The sequence below is a fragment of the Ochotona princeps genome, chromosome 14, assembly GCF_030435755.1.
Source record: "Ochotona princeps isolate mOchPri1 chromosome 14, mOchPri1.hap1, whole genome shotgun sequence".
In the NCBI taxonomy this organism is placed as follows: domain Eukaryota; kingdom Metazoa; phylum Chordata; class Mammalia; order Lagomorpha; family Ochotonidae; genus Ochotona; species Ochotona princeps.
The window spans coordinates 4,337,078-4,364,728 of record NC_080845.1 but is presented as its reverse complement, the minus strand read 5'-3'; the positions used below and the strand labels follow the sequence as shown (position 1 = coordinate 4,364,728).

At 56.9% G+C, this 27,651-nt stretch overlaps 1 protein-coding gene across 8 annotated transcripts; it reads right to left on the bottom strand.

Annotated features, from left to right (window-relative positions):
* Window positions 1–39: 39 nt before the first annotated feature.
* On the bottom strand, window positions 40–26,573 carry ZER1 (zyg-11 related cell cycle regulator). Of its 8 annotated transcripts, XM_058672291.1 has the most exons (18): window positions 26,191–26,519; window positions 25,944–26,058; window positions 25,404–25,436; window positions 15,733–15,983; window positions 14,232–14,382; window positions 13,683–14,119; window positions 13,178–13,354; window positions 12,268–12,382; window positions 12,003–12,149; window positions 11,579–11,752; window positions 6,709–6,924; window positions 5,935–5,976; window positions 5,694–5,813; window positions 5,137–5,252; window positions 4,610–4,798; window positions 3,829–3,926; window positions 2,514–2,616; window positions 40–1,244 (listed from the first exon to the last, which is right to left on the bottom strand). In XM_058672291.1, exons 4-18 carry the CDS (start codon window positions 15,888–15,890, stop codon window positions 1,187–1,189), a joined length of 2,301 nt encoding a protein of 766 aa, XP_058528274.1. In that variant the 5' UTR covers window positions 15,891–15,983; window positions 25,404–25,436; window positions 25,944–26,058; window positions 26,191–26,519; the 3' UTR covers window positions 40–1,186. The 8 variants fall into 8 exon arrangements, with proteins under 8 accessions (XP_058528274.1, XP_058528278.1, XP_004593568.1 ...); XM_058672295.1 differs by lacking the exon at window positions 25,404–25,436 and having other exon boundaries at window positions 11,585–11,752; window positions 26,191–26,573; XM_004593511.2 differs by lacking the exon at window positions 25,404–25,436.
* Between the last annotated feature and the right edge of the window lie 1,078 nt (window positions 26,574–27,651).

The following is a 27,651-nucleotide window of genomic DNA, read 5'->3' as shown; positions in this document are numbered from 1 at the left end:
CACCCCACCCCACCGTGCGAAAAAAAATAAGACACTCTGTTCATCCTCACTTTGCACAAAAATGTATTTGTGACAACTGGGTACAGATATCTGTCCAGCCCCAGGCGGGAAAGCAACGCAAGTGGAGCTCTGGCCGGACCAAGTGAGCCCAGGGCACAAGGGAGGGCCCCTCCTCAGCCTCGGTCTTGGCCTTGGCCATAGCCATGGGGAGGGGGCTCCAGGGGTTCTCCCCCAGGCCTCCCCACCCGTGTCCAATAAGAAACGTGCGGGAAGGAGGGGCACACAGGTGCTGAAATGTCCAAGGTGGCGGGAGGGTCCGGCAGCCACCGTAGCAGTCCACGTGCTGGTCTGGGGGCCTGGTGGGGGCCTCCCGCCTGAAGAGGTGCCTGGGCCTCCTCTGGGCAGTGGGGTGGGTGGGGTGCATGAGGCAGGCTCAGTTCTGCTGGTGGGGGTGCCTGGGCACCTCGGGTGGGCAGAGAATGGAAGGAGGGGGCAAGGCCCTAGCCTTCGGGAGCTGTGGGCGGCTTCTGGATGTGTTTGGCGGGAGTGGGGGGGGCGCTAGATGGAATCACCCTTGACTGCGGCCTTGTGGGAGCCTGGGGCCTGGGGGGAGGCTCAGAGGCAGCCTCCGTAGCAGCGTGGCCACAGGCAGGCCTGACCGGGGAGTCCTGCTCCTCCAGGGGCCTCTGGGGGGCAGGGGACACTCCACTCCGACCCCAGACGGCCACCAGCTGGGAGCACCACAGCGCTGGCAAGCCCCAGGGGCCTGGGGGACCGGCCTGGATCTCTGAACCCCAACAGCTGCGCCGTCTGGCCCGGGGCCGAGAGTGGCCAACAGGAAAGGCCGGGACCCCCTCCCCGTCACGGGCCTCAGGCCTGCCAGGGCAGGGTGAGGGTGGCAGCAACAAAGGCTCTCTCGGTCAGGTGACAATGACCAAAAAGCTGCGAGGACTCGGGCAGGGGTTTCTCTTAGTTTTCATACAGAAATCATACACACAAAACTTCACACTTCCTAACCAAAAAAAATAATATATATATATATATATATAATATATATATCTCACTAATGTTAAGGAAAAGCGTCGGTTGTGCAAAAGTCCTTCCCACGTATCTTCGGCCTGCGGGAGAGGCCCCGGGAGCTGCGTCCCCTCATGGGCCAGGCCGTGGTCCACAGCGACGGAGGCATCTATCTGGACGTGTCCATGTTTTCTTCTTTAAAGTTACTACAGTGCTCAATCACCTTGCTGGGGGCAAGGAGGGGAGGATGGGAATGGAGGCTCGCAGGGCGATGGGGCCGCCCTCCACCTGGCCAGTCACCACCACCAGGAGCGACCCAACACTGACCCCGTGTGGTGCTGGAGACACAGTGGCTGCGAAGTGGCCCATGGCCACCATCGCCATCGCCAGCTGGCCTCCCTGCCTTCTCTCCCTGCAACCCCTCAGGCTCGGCCTCCTTACTCCCCTCCCCGTCTTCTCTTTAGCAATGTTCCCAGCTCTGCCTTCTTCCTGTCTCTTCCCTGAAGTCGGTCTCTCCTTCCTACACTGTCTGCACAACACACCCGCCATGGTGGCAGGACCCAACACACAGTGGTGGCAGGCCCTGGCACGCCAGCTGGGCTCCTAGCCTGACACTCAGCCTCTGCTGCCCAGGGTTGTCAGGTGGCACTTGGAGCCTCCCCGTGCCCAGGGGTGTCCTGCTGTATTTTTGGAAGGCGATGCCAGGAGAGGTTGGGCATCGGGAGCTGTCTTCTGAGAATGCACTGGGCAGCTTGCTCCGAGTTGGCATAACCTACCAGCTCGGGCACCCATGTTCGGCCTTGGGGGAGTGTGCAATGGGCCTGGGGCACCTGGCCATCTCCCCCAGGCCCTCCCCCATGTCCTGGGGTACCTGCTTACCATGATTGGGTCCAGGTTCACCTCCCAGACCCTCTGGGAAAGACCCTGGGGTATCTATCAGTCTTTCTAGGTGACTGCTGGGAGACTTTCTTGTCCCACTCCTCCCAGACTTGGATCACCCTGCCTACTGAGGCATCACAGCTCCTGGCACCCCGTGCCCAGTGAATCACCTAGGGAACCTGCTACTCGGCATTAGGCTCCTCACTGTGACTGCCGTCTACAGGGGCATGCTGACCTTCTAGAATACATCCTGGAGACGTCATGGTGATAACCCACAGCCAGTGGCTGCTGGCTCCCGGGGGCCTCTCCCACCGGCCTCCCCGACTGCCACTCGGAACGTCTATTCCCAGCACCCAGAGTTCTCCTTCGCCCCTGGCTAAGGATGACCGAGAGCTCTGCCTCACCCATGAAGGGAGGATGGGATTTGTTGGGAATAAAGGAAATCTAAGTTTATGAAGACATTTCACATCCTGAGTGCCATCATCCACCTCCCTCACCCTGGGGTTCCGAGAGGCCCTCGCTGGGCTCCCAGGCCACCCCAAATGTCCCTGGCCAGACACCACGGGGTTCTGCTTGGTCCTACAGCCAGTCTCCACGTCCGCACACGCCTCTCTTACCGGGCCATCTCCTTGGTTTCCTGCCGCGCGGTCGCCATCTTGATGGTGTCCCTCAGCAGCGGCATGCCCCCCTCCTTGATCAGCAGGGGGCAGTACTTGTCCGCTGTGGCGGGGCGGGGAGGCACAGATGGTCAGTGCCACACCAGCCCATGGCCTGGAACCCCAAAGCCCTCCCTGCCCCTTCACTCTCCTGGGGGTCACCTAGGAGAGGTAGGGGAGGAGCCACAAAGCCAGAGTCCCCATGTCACCCTGCACCTCCCTCGGGGTGCAGGTGGAGAATCCTAGGAAAGACCCCTTTAATACCATGCTAGGCCCTATTTATTTATTTTTATTGGAAAGCAGAGTTACAAAGACAGAAGAAGACAGAGATACAGAGAAATCTTCCATTTTCTGGTTCACTCACCAAATAGCCAAAATGACGAGTGTATGTCCACATGGGTGCAGGGGCCCAAGCACTTGGGCCATTCTCTGCCACTCTGCTAGGCCATTAGCAGGGAGCTGGGTTAGAAGTGGAGCAGCCAGGACTTGAAGCAGCACTTATATGGGTTGCCAGCACGAGTAAAGGTTTAACCTACTACACCATGGCAGAGACCCCTCAAAATTTTTTTAAAGAATTGTTTTCGGTCCAGCACAGTAGCTTACTGGCTAAAGTCCTTGCCTTGCATGCACCAAGGTGCCATATGGGTGCCAGTTCGTGGCCCAACTGCCCTGCTCCCTATCCAGCTCCCTGCTTGTGGCCTGGGAAAGCAGTCGAGGATAGCCCAAAGCCTTGGGATTCTGCACCCGTGTGGGAGACCCAGAAGAAGCTCCAGGCTCCTGGCTTCAGATCGGCCCAGCTCTGGCTGTTGCAGTTGCTTGGGGAGTGAATCATTGGATGGAAGATCTTCCTCTCTGTCTCTCTTCCTCTTTGTATATGTGACTTTCCAATAAAAATATTAGCTGTACCTCTGGGAGGCATTAGCTGGGATCCGGATGGGAAGTGGAGTGGCTGGGACTTGAACTGGCACCTATATGGAATGCTGGTTGAAGCTTAACTTGCTGTGCCACAACACCAGCCCCTCAAAATACATTTTAAATACTTTACTAATTAATTTGAAGAGGGGACTTGTCTGGGATTAGTAGGCTAGCTTACCTGCCAAGCCCGCTTCTAGAGACAGGGAGGGGCTGGCTGTAGCCCTGGGTATCCCATACTGCTAGGAGTGAGCACAGTGCTCAGGCAAGGCCTAGCTGCCACACTGGAGGGCAGGTCTGCTTGCAGCTGGGCAGGGGTAGGGGGCGATGGGGGTGTCTGATCCCAGGGCAAGGGGGCACTCACGGTAGACGGACACGAGGTTGTACAGGGCCCAGGTGGCCCAGTGCTGGCTGACAGGCGAGATACCTTGGGGCAGGAGGCGGAGAATTGGCTCGAAGGACCTGCAGGGAGGACTCCAGGTCACTTCAACATGCCTGGGGATGGGGGGACAGCTGGTGCTCAGCCCTCTGCAGGGAAGGGAGGAGGGGACAGAGGACAGGGGAGGGCAGGGTGCGGCAGCAGAAAGCTAGGACCCCAGCCCTGGGTGGGGAAGCAGAAGGTTTGTGGCTGTGCCTCCCCTCTAGGGCAAGCTGGAGCTACTCTGGCCAGCCAAGCACCATCCAGGCACTTCTCCCTAGAAGTACTGTGCATGAAGCTACAAGCATGGGCCCAGCTGAGATTTTTCAGCGTCTGTGTCCACCAGCTCAGGGTGGCCTGGGGGAAGTGCCTCATTGGCGAGGTCACAAGGGACACCCAGGCCTGGCAGCTGGGCGACCAGCAGCAGCGGAGCTAGGGCCAGCACCAGCCACACTGAGGTCCCACACGGAAGGGCAACCCTGCTAGGACTTGTGCATGGGGTGGGGTCCTTGCAGGGGAAGCAGGTGGCGGCTCCTTCTGTCTTTCCTGTGTCTCACTTTGGCTTCCCCACAGGGCAGCTTTACTGAGAGTCTGTGCTGGGAACGGTGGAGCGAGCTGGGGGACCTTGTAGGTGAGCAAGCTAGCATGAGAGCCTGAGCCGGTGCTCCAGGGTCAGAACGAAGCCGGGTACAGGGTGCTGCCGGGGCTGAGCTGGCCGCCTCCCCACCTGTAATTGATGTTTCTCCGGGAGTTGATGTCCCAGCTCTGGATGGCTGCCCACATGCGCTCCTCCACCTCCGCCCGCTGGGGCTCACAGACACCCCAGGCCTCAGGCCCGTCGAACATGATGTGGGAGAGGACACCGCAGGCATTGTAGGAGACCTCAATACCGTCGGCCTTGCTTTCCAGCAGGTTGCTGCCAGGAAGAAGGACAGGGAGGAGGATGCAGCCCATGCCCCTGTCCCTCTTCTGGGCTCCCGCTGACACAGGGCTCCAGGGGCTCCCCAGTCCCTTCCCCCGCCTCCCTGTGTCTGGGCTGCTTCTACCAGCGGCATGGAGGCCACCTGAGACAGACATACAAGGGGAGCATTGATGCAGGGTTCAAACAGCCTAAAAACCACCTTGCAGGAGGCAGGCAGCATGCACCGCAGTCACCGAGGCCTGGGCCCAGGGCAGCTGTAGCCACCGAGCACGGACTAGAACTTGGAGCCTCCTGGCAGCCAAGGCAATAAGGGCGCAGAGAGCAGGACTCACCTGAAGACACCAATGAACTGGGAGGTCATCAGCTGGGGCCGCAGCTCCTTCACCTCGGCCACATTTCCCAGGAGGCCCAGCATGTTCCGATGCAGTTCCTGCTTGTCTGGGAATTCCTGGGAAAAGGGAGAGCCGTTGGGATGGGGCCAGCAGTGCCTGGTCACCTAGGCTTGGAAGGGCTTTGGGCGAACCAGACAGCAAGTCTCATTTGCTGTCTCCACCTCCCAGTGCCCCAGGGTAGGTGCTGGGCACCCACAGGCAGGGATCAGAAAGGTGGGGGGATTCCTTGTTACATAGAGAGGGACTGAGAAGGGACCTAAGGCACATGCGGTTCTAGGTGCTGAAGTCCGTGGCAAACATTACTCTGAGGGAATTGTCTCAGGAATCGGACAGGAGAGAGTGCTAGGGGGAGGGGATCTAGGCATTGCGGACTGAGAAGGTGGGACCAACTTTTCCCAGGGCGGGGGATTAGGGTTCCTGAGGGGGTCCCTGCCAGCAGCAGGTCTGGCCGGGAGGGCCATGGCGCAGGAGGATGCCGGGGCGAGTGTGAGCGCCACCTTCAGGCAGTCCAGGAAGAGCTTCATGCCGTTGAAGTTGAGGAACATCTCGCAGTTGTCCGGCGTCTCGTCTGTGATGTTCCATAGGGCGCTCCAGGAAAACTCCATCACCTGGTCACACTGCAGGGGAGGGCAGGGCTCAGCGGGCACCGGGCACCCGGAGCTGGTGGCCCCTGACACAGTCGGATGTCGCCGGTGGGGGAGGGGAGGGGATAGGCCACGCAGCTCCAGGAGGACTTACAATCTTGTCCAGCAGCTTCTTCTGGATCAGCTTCAGCATGGTCTGTGGGCAGAGAGCAGCTCTGGCTAGAGGTTCCAGGCCCCAGGAACACACTCCCAGAGCCCAGGCAGGGAGGGCAGGGCTTCAGAATGGTCCAGGAGACCTTGGATCTGCTCCCAGCCCTGGGCTGACTCCACATGTGGCTTTGGGCACAGCCTCAGCCAGCTGGAGCCTCCCAGAGGTACAGTGAGGAGTGGGGCCAACAACTCGTGAGCCCCCCATGGCCCCGACCAGAGAGGGCCTGGATTCCAGTATTGCCTCCGCTCCTGATTAACCTGCCTGCCAGTGTGCACCCTGGGAGGCAGCAGGGGCTGGTTCGAGTCACAGGGGAGACCTGCACAGGGTTCTGGGCTCCTGGCTTTGCCCCGGCCCAGCTCAGGCTGTCTGTGAGACATGCAGAGTGAATCGCCGAAGTGCTGTGCAGGCCACTCAAACCCTCAGCGGGGAAGATAGCATGGGGAATGGTCCAGCCCTGCTGGGTGGGGCATGCGGCATGGGGCGGGCAGCAGTGACTGTCAGCTGGCAGAGCAGGGCAGGTGGTAGGTGCTGGGGGTGGGTGGAGCATCCCAGGCAGGAGGGGCTTACGGGGTCAGAAGCAGCAGATGCTGCTGGGGAAGCTTTCCTTTGGTCTAACCCAGATCTCCCACACTCAGCTCATCCACCAGCCGCACTCCCGGGGCGATGTGTGTGCAGGGGGGAGCTGAGGGGGGGAGGAGGGGCAGCCGCACTACGCACCACCACAAAACCCATCTTGCCCACGGCCTCCTTGTGGTCGTTGTCCACCTGGCAGACCAAGGCGTTGCACAGGTGCACGGCGATGCGCTGGATGGACTCGTCCTGGCGGCTGGGGTTGAGGATGCCCAGCAGGAGCTCGTTGACCCGGTGGTACTGGAACTCCAGCTCCTCCGGGATGCTAAAGTTGCATAGGGTCAGGCAGCAGTTGCGCTGCACCTGGGCCGGGCGGGAGGCAAAGCGCGGGGCGGTCAGGGGCCCAGCTCCAGGGACTTCTGAGGCCAGCCAGAGAGGCCAGCACATCCCCTCACCCCGACCCCAGACTGTCTGCCCAGCTCGGCGCGAACCATAGTCAACTATTGCGAGCTGTGGCTCAGGCACACATCATGACACCCGGAGGCCTTGTGGGACTTTCACGTCTTAGGGCCCTTGTCTCCCCTCATGTTGGCTCAGCTTGTGGCTGCACCAGCTCCCCGAGGTAGCAGCAGGGGTAGACCCTGTTCCGGCTGCATGTCAGTTACCTCATTAGAGTCCCCAGAACATTCCCCTAGTGACTCTATTTCCTTCCTGCTTTCTAAAGGTCAGTTTTTAAAAAGTGAATTCTTCCATATCTTCTGTGAAAGGCAGAATGACAGAGAGAGAGAGATCTTCCATCATTGAGTTTCCTCCCCAAATGGCCACAAGGACTGGGGATGGGCTGGGCCAAAGCCAGGAGCTCCATCCAGGTCTTCCGCGTTGGTGGCAGAGATCCAAACATATGGGCCATTTGTTGGTGCTTTCCCAGGTGTATCAGCAGGGAGCTGGATCAAAAGCAGAGCAGAGCAACCAGGACTCAAATCTGCGCTCGCATGTGGGATGCTGACACCGGTGCCGGCCTCACCCACTGCCACACTTCCCCTCCCTGCCGTCTTTTTTAGGCAATGGATGTTTAGCACACTCATTAACCAAATCACTTAAAAGATACCACACTCCTCACCCCCACTCCAGAATGTATATTTACTTTCCACATACTTTGTCATTGGAGAAAGAACTCAAGTTATAAAAGCAACACAGACTGTGAAAGTTCAAGTGCTATCTGAGCAGAACATGAACTCTGCCCCAGAAGTAACCACAGTCAAAGGCTTGCTGTGCATCCTCCTGGCTGTCTCTACCCATGCAAACACGAACAGTGGGCTGGCTCCAAGAGCAGGCGGATGCACCTGCTGTCCACTCCGCCCTCTCAGCGCCCTCAGATTCCCCCGGGGCAGCAGCGGGAGCTGGTCCTAAGACGCGGAGGTTTCCTCCAAGTTCCACTTTATCTAATGAGGATGGATGGATTTCTAACTTGTCCCTCTGAGAACACCAACAGCTGGGGACTGCCTGGGTCTACAGGTGAACACGGGGCAGGTGCTAGGCACAGCAGTTCAGGTAACACTTGGGGACACCCAGGTCTTGGGGTTGGAGGATTGTGCCCTGGCTCAGCTCCTGATCCCACTGTGCACCTGCCAGTGTGCACTCTGGGAAGCACATGACAGTTCAGGCAGCTGGCTCCCTGTTGCCCACATGGGAGACCCAGGTTGCATTTGACTCTCCTCCTGCTGATGGGCTCAGCCCCGGCTGCTGTGGGCAGTTGGGGAGTGAACCCGTGCAGGGAACATCCACCTGTCTCTGCCTTTCAAATAATAATAAACAATACAGTCAAGATGCTTGCAATTCCTGCCCTTCCAAAAGGGTTGAACAGGGAGCCTGCATGTCGCTCCCTCACCCTTGTCATGCTGGTGACACTGAAACAAAGGAAATCTTCTTCATTCCCATTTCTTGGGTAGGATTTATTAATTCATGTTGGGATTGCCAACTAAAACTTTTTTAGATTTATTTATTTATTGGAAAGGCAGATTTACAGAGAGAAGGAAACATAGAGAAAGAAATTTTCTATCCACTGATTCACTCTCCAAACGGCGGCAGTGTCGAAGCTGAGCTTCTTCTGGGTCTCCCACGCAGGTGCAGGGTCCCAAGGCTTTGGGCATTTCCCTGTTGCTTTCCCATGACATGAGTAGGGACGGCCAGGACACAAACTGGAGCCCATATAGGATACTGGTGCTTTAGGCAGAGGGTTAGCCTATTATGCAATTGTGCCAGTCCTTCCATTAAAAAAAAAGACGCCCCTTGGGCCTGACGGTCAACTCCACCCCAGTGTAGACGAGGGAGTTCGCAGGCGGAGGGAAAGAGGCTTCTCATTCTGCAGTTGACGCTCTACCTCCCTCCTCTGCCCCCAGGCCTTTCCTCAGGAACTCCGTGTGTTTCTCCACTACAGCAGAGGAACTGAAATGGTCAGCTACGGGGCTGGTTCAGTAAATGTGGTCACACCCTCACTGGGCCCTGATCCATGAACCTGACCACATGGGGCTCTGCCCCCAACCCCAGGCCCCAACAGGGTCATGGCAAGGTGGCCATCCCTAGGCAGGGATGCGGGCCAGTGAAGGTGGGCAGGGGCCATGGACAACCCTCACCTTCGACTCCCCATGCTTTTATATTCCTTGGCAGATTTCTCACACAGGCCTCACTGTGGCTGGCACAATGAGTTAAGCTGTGCACACAGCCACCGTGTCATATGAAAACAGTTTGAGTCTCAGTTGTTTACGATCCAGCCCCTGATGAGTCAGCTCGAGTGTTTGGGACCCTGAACCCACATGGGACAGTCAGACAGCATTCCAGGCTTTTGGCTTTGGCCTGGCCCGTCCTTACTGCTGCAGCTGTCTTGCGGACTGAACCAGCAGATGGAAGATCTCTCTATCTCTTTCTGTGTAACTCTGCTTTTCAAACAAATAAAATCCTTTGAAAAATTAGTGATTATACTTTTGTCTTCAGACAAACATTATTTAAAATATTTTGTTACAAATTTCTGAGATCTTGGGCCCGGCGGCGAGGCCTAGCGGCTAAAGTCCTCACCTTGAACACACCGGAATCCCATATGGGCGCCGGTTCTAATCCCGGAAGCTCCACTTCCCATCCAGCTCCCTACTTGTGGCCTGGGAAAGCAGTCGAGGACGGTCCAATGCTTTGGGACCCTGCACCCGCATGGGAGACCTGGAAGAGGTTCCTGGTTCCTGGTTCCTGGCTTCAATAGGCGCAGTACCGGCCGTTGCGGTCACTTGGGGAGTGAATCACCAGACGGAAGATCTTCCTCTCTGTCTCTCCTCCTCTCTGTATATCTGACTTTGTAATAAAAATAAAATAAATCTTAAAAACAAACAAACAAATTTCTGAGATCTTTTCTCCCTTGGAGCCCCCTCCTACCACTATGGTGGGAGACTTCTCTCTTTTGAATAAATTACACTCTGCATACTGAAAGTATGTATATATTTATATGTATATATATTTCTGGGGTGGGTACTGGGGCTCATCAGGTTAATCCTCTACCTGCAGGTGCCAGCATCCCATATGTGTGCCAATTCTAGTCTAGTCCTGGCTGCTCTACTTCCCACCCAGCTCTCTGCTTGTGGCCTGAGAAAGTAGTGGAGGAAGGCCCAGGTCCTTGGGCTCCTGCACCTGCATGGAAAACCCAATAGAAGGTCCTGGTTCCTGGCTTTGGACCAGCTCAGCTCCAGCTATGGCAGCCATCTGGGGAGTGAAGCAGTGGATGGAAGATCTCTCTCTCTCTCCTTTTCTCTGTAAATCTGCTTTTCAAATAAACATAAATAAATCTTACACACACACACAGAGTTCTGGAGCCAGCCATGTGGTGCAGTGGGTTATGCGGCTGCCTTTGACACCAGCATTCCACACAGGTGGGCTGTTTGGAATCCTGGTTGCTCTGTTTCCCATCCAGCTTCCTACCACTGTCCTTGGAGAAGCAGTGGCAGGAAGACGGTGCGAGTACCTGGGCCCCTGCCACATGTGGGGTACCTGGATGCAGTTCCATGGGCCGGGCTTTGACTTGGCCTAGTCCTGGCTGTTGCAGCCACTGAGGGATTGAACTCACAGATACTAGCTCTGCCTCCCATTCTGTCATGCTGGCTTTCAAAAATTAGAATAAATGAATAAACCTGTTACAGATGTTTACATAAAACACTGCTAAGCAACTGTGTTGCTTTAAGGACACACAGGATACATGGCTCTCTTCCTGCAGGTGTGAGGGCTTAGAAAGCTTGCAGAAAAGTATATTATGGAAAAGGTATGCATGGGGCCAGTACTGTGGGGTGGTGGGTAAGGCCTCTGCCTGTCACACCAGCATTTCATATGGGCACCAGTTCGTTGTTTCACTTTTAATCCAGCTCCCTGCTTATGTGCCTGGGGGACGCAGCAGATGTTTGGGCCCCTGGATCCACGTGGGAGGCCTGGAGGAAGCTCCGGCCTTGCACACAGTCCTGGTCATTGTGGCCATCTGAGGAGTGAACCAATACATGGATGATCTCTCTCTTATAACTCTTTCAAATAAGTAGTTAAAAACAAAAATCCTATGCATGGATTTCAAGATGCCAAACTATACTTATCTTTTCATTCTATTTTCCATGAACTTTTTGAAGTGCCCTTGTATGTGATCACAGACTAAAATCCAGAACAACAAAAATTTGGATTCCATATTAGTGATGCCTGTCACTGGGGCTTGGGGTTAGGGCTGATTTCTGTTACTTTTTTCTATCTGCAATTATACATTATCTACACTAACATTCCTTATTGCTTATATACATAAAGGCAGCTACTAGGTCACAGTAGGAGGTGGGGGAGGGCTGTGGAGACAACACAGGAGCCCCAGAAGCAGGGCCCGCAGTGCCAGGCCTCTAGATCAGGCGACGCGGAGGAGGGATAGGAGGAGTGATGGGAGGAGGGGCTGGCTCCAGGGAACGTGGGGCTGGGGGAGCCTGGGCGCAGACCAGGCCAGCTGGGGGCTCACCGTCACCTCCTGGTAGGACTCCATGCCGTTCAGCACCACCTGGATGACCTGCCGCCGCAGCCTGACACTCTGTTCCGAACGGTACTCGGAGTTGGTCAAGTAGAAGAGTGCGGCGCTGCCTGTTACCTGGATGCTCTTGTCATACTTGTGGCACTTGAGGGCCGTGATGACCAGCTGTGGGCAGACACAGGGAGGGCCCAGGCTGGGAAGGTTGCGTGGTGGGGACAGGCTGGTCTTGGATTGTGGCCTTGAGTCTTGCCCTCTGAGGGTGGGGTGGGGGCAGAAACCAGGGCTGGGCCCAGGGAGACAGGACCACCTGTGCCCCGGAAGGGCGGGACAGGACCCTGTGGTCACAAGCTCACTCTGGGGTCCCAAGCCCAGCGGCCGGCCCTACCCCCGCGCCTCCCAGTGGGTCTGGCCTGACCTTCAGGGCCCGCAGGAGCTGGGTGCAACGCTCGATGCGTGCGATGTCGAAGAGCAGGTTGATGGCCCGTGACGTGATCTCGGGCCGGTGCTCTGTGTAGGCCTCGATGGCGTTCAGCACCTGCTCCTCGTTCTTGTCACCGCTCACCTAGGGACGAGGCATGCACAGATCAATATGAAGACATGTGCGCATGCACACACAGGACTGGGGACTGGAGCCCAGTCCCTGGCCCTCCCTTCCTCCCTCCTCCATGCCCGCCTCTCACTTTGTAGGCTGGAATGTGCGTGAGGCGGCACAAGGAAGTTTCGAAGAGCCCGAGGAACTGCAGTGGCCTCTTCAATGCCCGGAAAGGCATGATGCTGCTCTTGGAAGGCTCGATGCTGGGGAAGAGGGAGCTGCGTCAGCGCGTGGGACCCGACCTGGCCGTGCTCAGGCCATTCGCCCATGCTCTCCTCTGGCAGGCCCTCCAGTCTCATTCATTTCTCACTCCTGTTTTAAGCGTGGAAAACATAACTTGACAGAAGGCCAGCAAGGCCACACTGCAGAGGAACTCGTGGGCTGGGAGATGCTGATGCAGCTGGCTTCAGAAAACACGAGTGGCCGTTCCACAGAGGGATGCATCTCCTTCAGGTGGCAGCAGCACCACGAAGCCGTAAGGGCCTCAATCCAACACCGACAAGTCTGCCTGCGGCCGGGACTCACAGCCAGGGCATCCAGCTGAGTTCGGATCAGATCAGCTGCCCAGGAGTCAGCCTGCCTGTGATACCTGACAGGTGCCACCAGCCTCATCCTGACCTCTGCCACACTGTGCTCCCACCTTCTCCAAGCGGCTGCTGACCGCCCAGTCACTCCCTATGCCCTCACTTCTCAGTCTCTGCCCATGCTGTGCCCTCTGCCGGAATACCCTTCCAGGGCTTTCTCGTCAGCAGGGTGACCTATTTCCCCTCTCCTCCTCCCTTTCTCCTGATCCTCAGGGCAGGCCCAGAGCAGGCCCAGAGCCAGCTGGTGTCCCTTCCATGGCTCTCACACTGACACGTCTGTCGCCACTGGCTCACGTGCACGTTGAGGGAAGCGCCTGACTTGTTGGTTTATTCCGTGTGCTCAGTGTTTGGCAGAGCAGCCCAGTGACTGCCTGCCGGCCGATTCCCCTGTACCCATGGAAGCCAGGCTCCCACCTGGTCTGCCCTGCCTCCTCATCCATCTTGGAGATGCTGCAGTTCTCCAGGACCATGTGGCCCGAGATATCCAGGGACAGCAGGTTCCCCAGCTTCTGCACGAAGAGGCTCAGCACTTTTCGGGTCAGCTTGAACTTGTAGTAGCTGGACAGGCGGTCTCGGGAGATGTCCAGGTGGCTGCAGGTGAGGGCGGACACCACAGGGTCAGGAGCCGGGTCTGCTGGGGGCTGCCTGGTAACCCCAGCAGGGGAGCACCTGTGACTGCCACCCTGCTCTGGGGCATTCTGGCTGGGAATCAGGGTGCCTTTAACAGCCTGGAAGCCTTAGGGAGCATGCCCACATCTTCCAGCCCCACCCTCTGCCTGGCCAGGCAGCTCTGGATCCCTTGGGGATTGACAGGAGTGTGTGTGTGCGTGTGTGTGTGTGTGTGTGTGTGTGTGTGTCCTATTCTCGTCCCCCTCGCTCTGCCCATGCCAGCTGGGGTGAGCTCCGGGCCACAGCTCACCGCAGCTTGTGCAGTTGGACGATGACCCGGATGTGGTCATCCGAGAGGTCCATGTTGTAGAGCACGAGGGACACGAGGCTGTCCTTCCACTGGGTGAGGAAGGCCGCATCACTTGTCTGGATGCCAGAGAGGTCCAGGGCAGCCAGCGAGCTGAGCGGCCGCAGTAGCGACTCCACAGGCACCCCGTCGATCATGCGGCCCAGGTTGAGGAAGCGCAGGCGGCTGAAGCCCTCGAAGGTGAAGTCCTTGACCAGCACCTGGCAGGTGGGGTTGACAAGGCACTCATCCTCACAGCCCCCAGGGTTCTCCTCCTCGTAGAAGATGTTGGCGCAGCCGAAGAGGCTGAGGGACACCAGCGTGCGGCTGAAACTCCTCAGCGTCTGCAGGCTCTTGGCAGACAGCTTCTCGCAGTTGGTCAGGTATAGCTCCACCAGGTCCTAGGGCGGGCACAGCTCAGTTGGCGCTGGCAGGTGCAGCCTGCTGTGCCCGACCCTGCCACCAGCCTGCCTGTGGCCAAGCCCACCCAGGGCAGGGCAAGGCGGCTCTCACCTGCTTCCGGATGGCTTCCAGGTCCTGGTCCTGCACCAGGTCCTCACGGAGGTGGATACGGGTGAGGCGGGTGCTCCGGGGGTCTGAGAAGAGGCTGAAGAAGCTCTCGTGGGGTTCAAAGTTGCAGGCGGCATTGACCAGCTCCACATATCTGGGGTTGAGGGAGGAGATGGCCCTGGGGCTCAGGGAAGGCCTGGGCTCCAACAGCCTGCCTCCCTTGAAAATACAAGCCCTCCCCTCCAGGAAGTCTCCCTGGATCACCTGGGCAATGACCTCCCTCCCCAGCATCAGTATCTGGTTGGACGTTGACCATATTATAGGCGTGAGTAGGGTGTCCCAGGAATCAGAAACCCATGGGCAGCTCTTGGGTGGGCCCCAGTTTGCAGGGCACTCTTACACAGTGCAAACCCCAGCCCTTCCCCAGAGATGCCTCCCAGCTGAAGGCCCAGATGTTTCCTGAACAAGTGCAGGCACCCGAACCTCCTCTCCCGCCACACACCTGTGCCTCTTGCACAGCAGCAGCCCTCCTCCCTGCCCCACTCATCTTCCGGAGGCTTTGGGTCCCTTATCAGCCCCTCGCAGGACCTTGCAATGGGCCAGTTAATGCACATGGCCAGAGCTGCCAGCTGGAGCCAGGGCCAGGCCTCGATAAGGCCCTGCTGTGTTGCTAGCACATGCAAGTTACTTGGGCTGCTGGGAAGGTTCTCGAGGCAAACCCTTAGGACTTGAACTCCTGGCCTGTCTGCTCTGCCCATGGACTACCTCCTCTAAAGAAACTGAACTCCCCCAGGCCTCAGGATCTCCATCTGTAAAATGGACTTGACTTGGGTCTGCCAAGTGCCTGAGCTCCTGCATGGCCCATGTTAAATGCTTGGCACATTTCTGTAAGTTCAGCTCTACCCTTAACTCCACGCATCCCGTGCCACCACTCAGCCTGGCAGCTTCCCTTTGGAGCATCAAGACAGAGCTCCTGGCATTCAGAGAATGCCTAGTGGGAGGAGGCCCTCCCGGCAGGGAGCTTGGAGACCCTACATATACATCTCCTGCACCACCTGAGCCTGGGTCATCTACGGACATTGGAACATGACTCTGCGTGTCCACACTCATGTAATTCACCTGGCACACAGGCATGTGTGTAAGCATGTAGCCGTGTCTGCACATGTACACACGATGCCTTCACTTACATGCAGGTTTTCTACCATCTTCTCCCTAAAGGCACAGTGCAGACCCCCCTGCACATGACCTGTGCGGTATGAGCTGACATGTGCATGCACACCTGTCCCTCACACACACCTCCACATACATGTTATCATGTACACTCTGCAGTTATGGCTCCAGCTCTTGTACCCAGAGACGTCTGTGACATATGCACACACACACACGCACCCTCATACATTCATACCCACAGCCACCCCTACCCGTACACACACAGACCCGATCTCTCCACTCAGGTTCCCACTAAGCTCCTCGTGTAGGCCTGGCCTACAGGGGGCTTGCTCACTCGTTGACAAGCCGGTCACAGATCTCACTGGGCAAGAAGACGTCGGGGTGGAGCCGCAGGGTCTCCTTGTCCAGCAGGTAACCCAGGGTGCCGTCCAGGTTGCGCAGGCAGAGGTCAGTGCAGAGGGCCATGAGGGACTCGGGAGTGTCGGACGCCATGCTGGGGGCAGGCAGCTGGACCACTCCAGGTCAGGGGCCCCTAGGGGCAGCAGTGAGGCCCCAAGCTCACAGGGTCATTGGCAGAGCCACAGCCTGGCAAATGGAGAACAAGCCATGTGAGAGTAGCAGCAGGAGGGCCAGCACCCCAACCGCCCCGGCTACTCCTCAGAAGGGAGGCAGAGGCTTCCCCACTGTCACCCAGGGCAGCAGCTTCGTGGGGCTGGGTCCAAGACTCAGGTTCCCTGACTCCTTGCTCTCGGCTGCTGTGTGGTGTCTCTGCAAGATCTGATGCGAAGAGAACAGTGTGTTCAAGCATCTCTGCCTTTACTATACCCGTGAGCCTCGGAGACATGTGTGCTGGGCACTCAGCACATGTGTGGGGAGAACAGGGCCTCTCCCTCTCACTCGGCTGCTCCTCACCACCTTAACAGCTACACTGGGGTGTCTGGGTGCTGTGGGGTGCTCCCTAACCACAGCCACTGTCACAGAGGACTTGGTATGTCCCAAAGAATCCCGTGATGGAAGATTAAAAATGAAGCCTTCAGTGTGGGTGTTTGGTGAGCAGTTAAGCTTGGCATGTCCACATCGCTCATCGGATTGCCTGGTTCAACTCTTGGCTGGTGGCAACCCAGCTTCCTTCTAATACACATCCTGGGAAGGCACCAGGTGATGCTTCAAGGCCTTGGGAGTCCAGAGGCATCTGCTGTAGGCCATTTTGCCTTTCAAAGAAAATGTCAATAGGGCAGGGGTTGTGATGTAGCATGTACAGTCACTGCTTGGGACCCCTGGACCCCGTACTGGAATGCTGGTTTTAGTCCCAGCTTGTTCTGCTTCTCAATCAGTTTCCTGTCCACGCACCCTGGGAGGCAGCAGGTGCTGGCTCAAGCAGAAATGCCCCAAACACCCATCAAGTGATAAAAGGAGGAAAATGGCGTGGCTTGGCCAGCTCAAAGTTGAAGTCAAGTTCAGCTGTGGCAAGTGCGGATACATGTGGGCCTCAAGAAGTCACAGCGGGTGGAAGACATCGGGGTGGAGCCGCAGGGTCACCGAGGGTGGTATGCAGCATGACTCCGCGGATACCCAGTCCAGCCACATGGTCACACTTACAGCTGGAAGTAGAAGAAGGGCCGGGACACTGCTGATGGGGGAGGGCTTTCCTTCTGGAGTGCTCCAAGTATTCTCCAGTTGATGGTGCCACTGTGACTTGCACACCTGAGTAGGCCAACTGTGGTGCACTCCAATGACAGAGCAAGGAAACTGCCGCTCAGACACCTGAAGGTTAGGGCAGGGGTTTGGCTCCGCAGTCAGAACACTGACTCCAACCACTTCCTGATGCACATCTTGGCAGGTAATGGGGCCTTGTACCTGCCACCTGCGTGACTGAGCTGCAGGCTCCCAGCTCCAGTCCAGGCCTGGCCCTCACATCACAGGCATGTGGGAAGTGACCCTGTGGGCAGGAGTGCTCGCTCGCTCTGTTCCTGTCACTCTACTTGTCTCAGAAATCAATATCGCAAACTAGAAAACAATTGTACTAATGTTTCCAACTAAGGACGTGCACTCTGAATACATAAGCAACTTCTGAGTAGCAGTTTTGGGGAAAAAAATGACTCAGCACGCAGTCGCAACACGGGGAAAAGACAAGGAGTGTTTCACAGGGACGTCGGAATGGACAGCATGCGCCAAGCATGGGCAGACAGCGTGATGAGATGCCGTTTACCACTTGCCAGCTGGTCCAACTGGGAACGGGCACAGCAACAGGGGCCACGCAGGCAACACCAAGCGCCCGTGAAGATGGGAGACAACGGGGCTGGATCAGGTGGGACAGTGGTAACGCCCATATCTTACCTGGGAGCACCCAGTTGGAGTCCCTGTTAGATTCTGACTCCAGGGCCCAGCACGATAGCATAGTGGGTTAAAGTTTCGCCTTGAACGCGCCAGTTCTAATCCTGGCAGCCCTGCTTCCCATTCAGCTCCCTGCTTGTGATCTGGGAAAGCAGTCCAGGACGGCCTGAAGTCTTGGGACCCTGCACCCACGTGGGAGACCCGGAAGAAGCTCCTGGATCCCGTCCTCTGATTGGCTCAGTTCCAGTGGTTGCGGCTGCTTGGCAGTGAACTATTAAAAGGAAGATCTTCCTCTCTGTTTCTCCTCCTCTCTGTATATCTGCCTTTCCAATAAAAATAAATAAATCTAAAACAAACAGCTTCCTCAGGACGTGTTCTGGGAAGCATATGGTGATAGTTCAAATACAAAAGCCCTGCCACCTGTGTGAGTGAGAGAACAGCCCGGCATTCTGGCTCAGGCCTGGCTGTTATGGACGCTGACCTCTCTCTCTCTAGCTCTGGCTCTTTGTTTTTCAAATAAAAATTAGAACTGGGGCCCTACGCAGAAGCCTAACAGCTTAAATCCTCGCCTTGAATGTGCCAGGATCACATAAGGGGGCCAGTTCTAATTCCAGCGGCCCCGCTTCCCATCCAGCTCCCTGCTTGTGGCCTGGGAAAACAGTCGAAGACGGTCCAAAGCCTTGGGACTCTGTACCCGCATGGGAGACCCAGAAGAAGCTTCTGATTGGCTCAGCTTCAGCTGTTGTGATCACTTGGGGAGTGAACCAGTGGACGGAAGATCTTCCTCTCTGTCTCTCCTCTTCTCTGTATATCCGGCTTTCCAATAAAAATAAATAAATATTAAAAAGAAATTAAAAACAGGGTTCAGCAACGTGGCCTAGCAGCTAAAGTCCTCGCCTTGAACACGCATATGGGTGCCAGTTCTAATCCCAGCAGCTCCACTTCCCATCCAGCTCCCTGCTTGTGGCCTGGGAAAGCAGTGGAGGACGGCCCAATGCCTTGGGATCCTACACCCATGTGGGAGACCTGGAGGAAATTCCTGGCTCCAGGCTTCAGATCAGCGCAGCACCGGCTGTTGCGGTCACTTGAAGAGTGAATCAAGGGACAGAAGATCTACCTCGTTGTCTCTCTTCCTCTCTGTATATTTGACTTTGTAATAAAAATAGATTTAAAAAAATTAAAACCAAATTCCATTTTAAAAAATGAGTGGGGGACAGTGTTGTGGTGTAGTGGGTTAAATAAGCACTAGTTTGAGTCCCAGCTATTCCACTTCCAATCCAGCTCCCTACTGTTGTTCCAATGAAGGCAGCAGAAGGTGGAAAAAGTACTTGGGTCCCTTCTTCCACATGGGAGACCCGGCAGAAGCTCCTGGCTCAATTCTGGCTTGGCCCGGCTTTAATCATTGAGGTCATCTGGGATTGAGCCAGTGGATTGAAGATCTCTCTCTCTGTAACTCTGCCTTTCAAACGAATCAACTATATCTTAAAATTAAAAAGCAAAAAAAGAATGAGGCAATGGGAAGCCTCTTACCTCACTGCCTGCCAGGTGCACTGGTGTCCGTGAATCCTCATGAACTTGAAAGCAGACATGAACACAGACAGGTTCCACCCACACTCCTCCGCAGATGCGTGACAAGTGCATGCACCATGTGCGCCGGAATTCACATACTACGGCAACCGCAGGACAGGCAATGGCCAAACCTGGCCCCTGGTCTACGCCCCTTGGGCAGTGGGACAGATAATCATGGTGCATCCATAGTGAGACACTAGAAGGCATGGGGATGCCCAGACCAGCTTGAACCAACCCCAGACTGTTGAAGTGCAAGGAGCCAGAATGCTCATTCTTAATCCATTTTGGTTAAGAACCCAGGGCATGCACATGAGGTGGGAGAGTGAGGGATGTGGTTCCGGGGATTGATGACCTTCCAGATCTTTCTCTGAGCTCTGGACCCACAGATAGAATCACCATAGAAATCCACAGAGCTGCATGACATGACATGCGCAGGGTTCTCTGTTGTCATTTGGTTACAAAGTGAACAGGGTGACTGCACATGAAAACACTGATGTCTAGGGGACAGGACTTCAAGGGTAGCACTGCCACTCACCAGCCACTGTGCTGGATGACCTCAGTTCAAGCCCCAGACTGGCTGTGCAGGAGCAGGTGCGGCTGGGCCAGGGTCTGCACTGGCCTGGGCCTCAGCATCTGCTTCCTTTGAATGCAGCTCTGTCTCCGGCTCCGTGTGCTGTTACACAGCTGTCTAGCCAAGGGCTGGGTGCTTAGTAACTGCTCAGGAGAAGCAAGCATTAACTTCTCCTGTCCCACCTACCCTGGCCCCCAAACACAGCAGGGTCATCCCCAACCTGGCCCCATCTGTCAGCTGTCCCCACCAGCAACATGACACCAGCAGAGGAATGCCTGATGAGCAGCACAGGCCCCGAGCAGCACAGGCCCTGGCATGACCTTCCCGTATCTTCATTCTCTTGCCCAGGAAACGGGCCTATGTGTGTCCCCCAAGCTTTTCAATAGTGACCAATACTTGGTGGCCAGGCCGGCTGATCACTGTGCCTCCCTGACCTAGGACAGCAGCACCAACAGGGCAGAAACCTGGCTGTGTTGGTTGGCATCACATCCCTGGGCCTGTGCAGGGTGGTGACTGTGTCGCACTGAGAAGCCAGCGGCCAAGGTTCCAACGAAGACACTGATGGCTATGACATGCGAACCATGCACTCCTGTGACTGGGACTAGGGGCTCTGAAGGATGGGGTGGGGGCATGTCATGGTGCCAGGTGCCTGCTGGGGCAGAGAGATGGTCCTGGCCCAGACTGCGGAGGCAGGACAGGCTGCAGTGGCAAGATGGATGGGCACAGGCTGCAAGGAGAAGCGGTGCTGGTGACCCAGGCGCCATGGGCCCAGGGCCCTTTGCTGAGTGAACAAAGAAATTACTGAGCACTCAGGCAGGCCTACCACTAGTGGAATCAGCTAGGCTTGCCCCTAGTCCCAGTCCCGGAGGTTTGGCACCCTCTCCCAACACCCTCACCCCCAGTGCCCAGGACACCTCAGGACCCCAAGTGGGGAGCACCACCAGGGACTCTGCTTGTTCTACAGGTCTAACCCAGGTGTTGGGGGGAGAGGGGACTGTTCTACTTGGTCCTGCTCTCCAGATGGTCACCCAAAGCCCCCCAAAGACAAGCCAGACAGATGCAACATATATTGACTTCCCTGTGGCAGAGCTGGCCCTACTGATTGGAGCTGGGGTGAACCTGAGGAGGAGGAAGTCAAGGCCAGGGCCTGGAACACCCTGCTCCCTGTGCCCCTCCAGCTATAGGCCTGACCACTACCAGAGGCAGCCACTTCTGCCCCCTCTACCTCTTCAGGACCCTCATTCTTACAGCAGGTACTAGCCTTCCAGGTTCCTGGTAGCCTACTACATGGGGAGACTCCGCATCTCCACCCTGGGCTGGATCCATTCCCTAGGGCAGGCGGTATGGCACCCTGGGGGCAGACAGTGGGGAAGGGGGACACAGCAGCCCCCAGGGATGGCTGCTTCCAGCGGTGGAAGCAAGCTCCCTACATGCCTGTTTCATAGTCTCTCACCCAGCCAACAAATCCACACTTCCTAGTCAACGGCATGGGCAACTGATCAAGCATGGGCACAGCTATTCGGCTCCTGACCCCCTGCTGCCCCGGGTCCCCCAGGTCTGCCTGCGTGGACACCTCTATCCAGGGTCTCTTTGCAGCTCTTAGCTCACACAGTCGCCAGCAGCACCTTTGTGGAGCTCAGTAAGGTGAGATATTAGCCTGTTGCCTGGGATACACAGCTAAGGAGCTTGCCCAGGACAGGGAGACAGTTGAGCACAGGATGCAAGTCTTGGGTTTCTGGGCAGAGCACTGGGTTCTTGGTCCACGCATTTGCCCCAAGAAATGGAAAGGGGGATTTGGGTCCAGAGGGAGACAGTGAGGGACCCAGTCAGTGTTTGGCTAGTCAGGGGACAGCCAGAAGCTTTTGGCCTTGGCACAGCACCTACCTTGTGGAATATTAACCCAAGAGCTGGGCGTTGGGACAAGCCCAAGCAAACGCTGCTATTTACTGAAGCTGGAGGCTTTCCAGGAGGCAGCGTACCCTGGGCTGGTGTGTGGGGATGGGAAGTTCCCAAGAGGGGAGTCAGGCAAGTGCCATGGGACTCCAGGGACAGAAGGGCAGGGGAGGATCAGAGGTCACCTGACCCAGAAAAGTCCACAGAGACTGCCAAGGGTGGGAAGGAATGTGCATCCACGCCAGGTGGCCACTCGTGCCACCTGCAGGCAGGGAGGCCTTGGGGATGCTGTGGCAGGCCAGGAATCAGACCCCCTGAGTTCTCTCCTTGCAAGCAAACTTATTTGATATCAAACCATAGCGAGAACCAAGCATACAACAACGGATTTAATTCCTTCAATGTCCACAGGAGGCAGTAGCTGTCACAATCTGCAATTCAGGGTCTCAGGGTCTGGTGTCATGATGCAGGGGGTCAAGCAGCCACCTACGATCCTGATAGGAGCAGGAATTGGAGTCCCGGCTGTTCTCCTGTTAAAGTACCTGGGAAAGCAATGGACGACGGTCCACTTGCTTGGACCTCAGCACCTGCGTGGGAAAGCTGGCCATTGCAGCCATTTAGGAAGTGAACCAGAGGACAGAAGATCTCTCTTCCCCCCTCTCTCCTTCTGTAACTCCACCTTTCAAACAGAGATCTCTTTTCAAAAAATACACAAATCATCTATAGCTTACAAAAGAAGTGGCTGAGACTGTGTGGCTGAGGAACTTGCCTGGGACCACACACAGGTGTGTTTAAAAAAGTGTACACGGGTTCCTTAGTGAAGACCCCTGCTTCAACCATGCTGTCCTTGGAGCCCCCCCCCCACCCGCTCACCTGGGAGAGTCAGGCTGTTCGGCCTCCTGGATGAGGAAACAGCAGCTCAAGGCCGTGCAGTACCTTGTACTAAGCCCCCTGGTTGGTGTGGGATCCAGTATGTGGGCCCTCCTCCTGTGCTGGGGCCCCAGCTCACACTCCTTGCTGGAAGCCTCATTGTCTCTAGAAGCCTGAGCATTCCTGGGCACAGAGTTAACATTGCTGATCACCATTTCAAGGTGTACATTCATTTAAAAACATTTTTAAAAGTTATTTTGAAAGGGAGGGAGGGAGAGACACAATGAGAGAGAACTTGCACCCACTGGTTCTCTTGCCAAATGGTCACAAGGGCTGAGGCTGGGCCAGGCTGGAGCCAGGAGCCTGGAGTTTCCGCTGCATCTCCTATGTAGGTAGCAGGGGCCCTTGGGCTCTCTGCTGCTGCCTTCCCAGACGCTTTAGCAGGGGGCTGGATCAGAAGTGGAGCAGCTGAGACTCAAACGGCATTCATAGGGGATACGGGCGCCACAGGCAGCAGCTTAACCCACTATACAATGTTGATGAATATTACCCCTCAACCCACCCCGCCTTTTTTAATTTTTTGCCATAGAACTGTCAGCTTCCTGAAGACAGGCACACAGTGTGATCCCTGAGACCTGTTGGACACAGCGAGAGAAGGAATGCTAACGCCGGGAGGGCCCCGGCCAAGGTCCTGCGGCCTCATCTTCCTTGCCCCTCGGGGTGGAGCTGGGTGGAAGCTGTGACAGAATGGTGCCAAGCATGGATTCCCACTGCGATGGGACGAAGACTAAGGCTCAGAGTACGGAAGCTGGTAAATCAGCTCCCAGGACCAGATCAGACAGAAGCCACTGTGCACCAGATGACCTGGCAAGGGGACCCTCTGAACTCCCATCCTGGAGTCAAGAACTGCTGCACAGTGGGTGTTGGAGCACAGTGGGTCAAGCTGCCACTTGGGACCCCCACCTCCAATATCAGATCAAGTCCTGCCTGCAGTTTCTGGCTGGTGCACACCCTGAGAGGCAGCAGAGGATGCTCAGGCACTTGGATTCCTGCATCCACAGGGGAGACTGGACAGAGCTCCTGGTCCCAGCCTTCAGCCTGGCCCCAGCTCTCATTTGGGAGTGAACCAGCAGATGGAAGATCTTGCTCTCTGTTAACTCTGCCTTTCAAATAAATAAAATTGAAACTACAACTAGAAAATATTAATATTAAAAAAAAACCAGCCAAAGTGCTGAAGCCAAGCAAAAAACCTTGATTCCAAGAACTGGCCCTCTGCCCAGATGTACCTGCGGAGCACCAGGAAGCCAACTCCGTCCCCGCGTCACAGTGGGCACAGGGGACATCTTCTGCACCTGCCCAGTGGGCAAGGGGCAGCATTATAGTCAGGGCAGGGCCAAGGTCATACAGCTAGCAGGCAGCCAGCTTAGGCACTGGGACCTGAACCCAGGTCTCCCGGGGGCCAACCCTGCTTCCGAGTGCCTTGAACTTTCCCTTCTCAGTCCTCTAGCATGGATCCTGCTCAGCCCATGGCACAGGCCAGAGGAGGCAGCCCGGGCTTGGCAGGTGGGGAGGAGAGCAGCACTGCCTGCTCCCTAGGAGGCAGGTTGCGGCCTGGGAGTCTCTGCCCAGCCTTCCACAGTCTCCACCCGCTGATTAACCACACACACGCCCCACGCCTAGGCTCAGAAGGTACCGTACCGTCCCCCACCCTTCTTGTCTGAGACAGAGAGAGAGAGAGAGAGAGAGAGAGAGAGAGAGAGCCTTCATTTCAATACCATTATTTTCTCTGTTCTACAGCCAGATTTGGGGGATGGGAGGGGTATTTCACAGGGTCCTTTTCAAAATAAAACCCCGAATCTTCTAGGGCTGTACAGAAAGCCAAATTCAACACACCATCCTCCATTACAGGAAATGCAAACCACTGCGACCTCTTTAGGGGTGCCAGAAAGGGTCTCCCCTCTTCCCTGCCTTCCAATACTCCTGCAAATTCTGGAACTAAAAATGACACTAGAAAGTCTCATGCCACCAGCAGGGAAGTCCTGAGGCAGACTCCCACGTGAGTGTGCAGAGTACTAGGGCACACAATTGAGCACATGGAATCCGACGGTCCCATTTCACAGGTGGGAAGCCTGACACAAGGTTCCTCACCCACATTCCCACCACCCAGAGTCTGCGAGCACGACTTCGACCTAGCACCCTGTGGCATCCGTGGCCATCCCGGAGGTGCTGAACGGGGACTTCACGACCCAAGGCCAGAGGACCATGGCTGTTTGTGTCATCCCCCACACGCAGACCTGCATGCTCGCTGGCCACCAGACACTTTGGCAAGGACGGCTCTGACAGGGCGCCCACTAGGCACCCCGTGACCTGTGTCCCATGGACAGCCTCCAATGCCCCTGATGGCTGCCACTCCTTCACCTGGCTCGGTCCTCAGGCTCAGACCTCGGCACCTGTCATCAGGAGTGCTGTCCCCAAAGCTGTGCCGGTGGCACCCTTACTCATTTCCTGCTCCAACACCAGCTGGCTAGAAACTTGCCCTGACCATCCCCCTAGAAAAAGGTGACACCCCCAGCCTCACTCTCTGACAGGCGCCCTGCTCCATCCTGGTTCATTTTCCTCCTAGGTTTGATTTGATGAAAGAACATACACGCCAAGCCCATGGCAACCACCTTCTGCTCCAAGTTCAGCCCTACTGCGCCTGAACCTCAAATTCAAGGGAAGGAAGGTATAGGAAGATCCCCCCCATCCCCTCCCCCACAGAAGGCACTTACAAGCGCAGGTGAAAGACGGGCCATCTGGGACTCCTCCGGGCAAAGAACAAATGAGTCAAGTTCCACCCAGGGCGCTGGAGCTGCCAGCGCCGTGTCACTTTCTATGAACCTATGGGGGCACCCCCGCCCTAGCCTTGCGACTCCACCCACCCCAGGGCCACCCGGCTGGATTTCCCTGCGCCCTGTCATCGCTTTGCAGGAGCTGGTTCAGAATCCCAGCCCCGACCCTGGGCTCTGGAAACACTGCGTGTGGGTGGGATGAGGGAGGCGGGGAAAGGACCAACAGGTAGCAAGGGCCCCCACACCGACCTCCCATCTTACAGGGGCGTCCGCCACCGCGTCATTTTTTTCCTGCTGCAACAGAGCTCTCCCGTCAGGGAGTGCAGACAGCAGCCCTCCCACCTTTGTGGCCCAGATGGAACCCGGCAAGCGGGTGCCGCCACGATGCTTAGGCCCGGAGAGGCAAAGTGGGGGAGGAGGAGGAGGAAGAGGAGGTGGTGGGCGCAGGTACATCCTTACAGCCCGGCGTCCAGGACCTACCCTGGGATGGGGCTGCCCTCAGCGTCGCGAAGGGGACGAGATGCTTCCTAGGCGAGCCGGGGCGGAGCAGGGGACTCTGGAGAAGCGGGGCCACAGCGTGTCTCGAGGCTGGGGGCTAGAAGGGCCGGGGTCCGGGTTAGACTGGGGTCGGCGGGGCGGAGCTTGGGACCCCCGGGGCGAGAGGCGGAAGGTGCCGGAGCCCCAAGCAAGGGATGAGGGGTCGCGACGGCGACCCCGTGTCCGTTACCTTGCCCCGAGGGCTGAACGACAGCCGGGTGCTGGCTCCCGGGCTCGGCCCCTCCCCCGATCGGCTGCTACCACTCGGAGGCTGCAAGGCGCCGCCGCCTCCGCTGTCAACAAACCTTGGGCGCGTCACTTCCGGGGCCGCCCCTTAGCAACAGCGCGCGGGTTCCCCTGCACGGGGCCCGCGGCGAACGGGAGCGGCGGCGGCAGGAAGGTTCCGGGATCCCCCGGGTGGAAGAGGAGGAGGAGGAGGGAGCGGGTCTGTCCCCGGCGTCCCGCGAGGGCGTGTTCCGCGACTTCCACACAGCGCTGGCTGGTGTAACCCGGGGTTCGGTTTCCGGAGGGGGCTGGCTCCACCTTCCTGCGTCAGCCCCTGGGTCCGTTCCCGGGCGCGCGCGTGGCTTCCCACAGTCCGTGTACCCTCCGCCCCAGGAGAGCTTTCTCAAAAAAACTTGCCCGGTGGGCCAGGAGCTCCTAACGGGTCTCCCCCGTGGGTGCAAGGTCCCAAGGCTTTGGGCCGTCCTGCACTGCTTTCCCAGCCACAAGCAGACCTCCAGTGGAGCAGCCAGGACTTGAACCAGTCCCTGTTTGGGATTCTGGCGCCATGGGTGGAGGATTAGCAAACTAAGCCACTGTGCCGGCCTCCAATTTTTTTTTTCCTTTTTTTTTTTTTTTTTTACTATATCTGAGGCAGGGAAGGGGAAAGTTGTCAGCAGCCGGGGGGGCGGGGGGCGGGGGATGGTCATTCGATGACACCTTAGGGACCCCCAATGTGAGGAAGAGTGTTCTAAAGGTGGCTTTAACGGTTCTAAGACATTGGTTTTGTCATTCAGGGTTGAGAAACTTTCTAGAACTATTGACTAACAAAGTCCATCCCAGTGCATCCGCAACAGCCAGACTCTCTGAGATCTAAGCTGTTCTGCTTTCCCTCCTCTGACCAGGCATTGACGTCCCCTGCTGGCCGGGATGAGCTGACCCCCGTGGCCCCCATGTGCATTCTGGGCTTGCTGTGTGCTGCACAAACATCAGCAACTGAGGAGGCCCAGTCCTGACACATGCACTCCAAGGTCAGACCACACATCCTGTGGCTGGAGTTTGAGTCCAACCATCTAGTTGGGGAATCCGTATTTGACTCTTGTGCGCCCCAGCCAGTGCAGGGTCAGGTTCACTCGTCATCTACGCCAACCCACACACATACCAGTAGATGCAGCTTCCTGGTCAGTTCTGCCCCAGCCACATCTCCCAGATAGGCCAACAGGTAGGTGCTGCAGCCTAGCCCAAGCCAAACCACCACAGACCCAGGCTTCGAGAGCATCAACGAGAACCACAACCTAGTAGGGGTGACCTTCAATAACCCCCATCAAGCCTGCTCCCGGCCCTGTTTGCACATATCAGTGTGCCCTGATAGGTGACACAGTCCAGTCTGGCCTGTCCTGGATCGCATCTGGCTTTTTTTTTTAAGATT

Coding starts and splice junctions, on each gene's coding strand:
- ZER1 (XM_058672294.1), bottom strand. CDS start 15,890: ATGGCGTCCGACACTCCCGAGTCCCTCATGGCCCTCTGCACTGACCTC. Junction 14,120..14,231: donor TGGAAGCCATCCGGAAGCAG/GTGAGAGCCGCC, acceptor TGCCCGCCCTAG/GACCTGGTGGAGCTATACCT. Junction 4,799..5,136: donor CAGTTCATTGGTGTCTTCAG/GTGAGTCCTGCT, acceptor TCTTCCTGGCAG/CAACCTGCTGGAAAGCAAGG.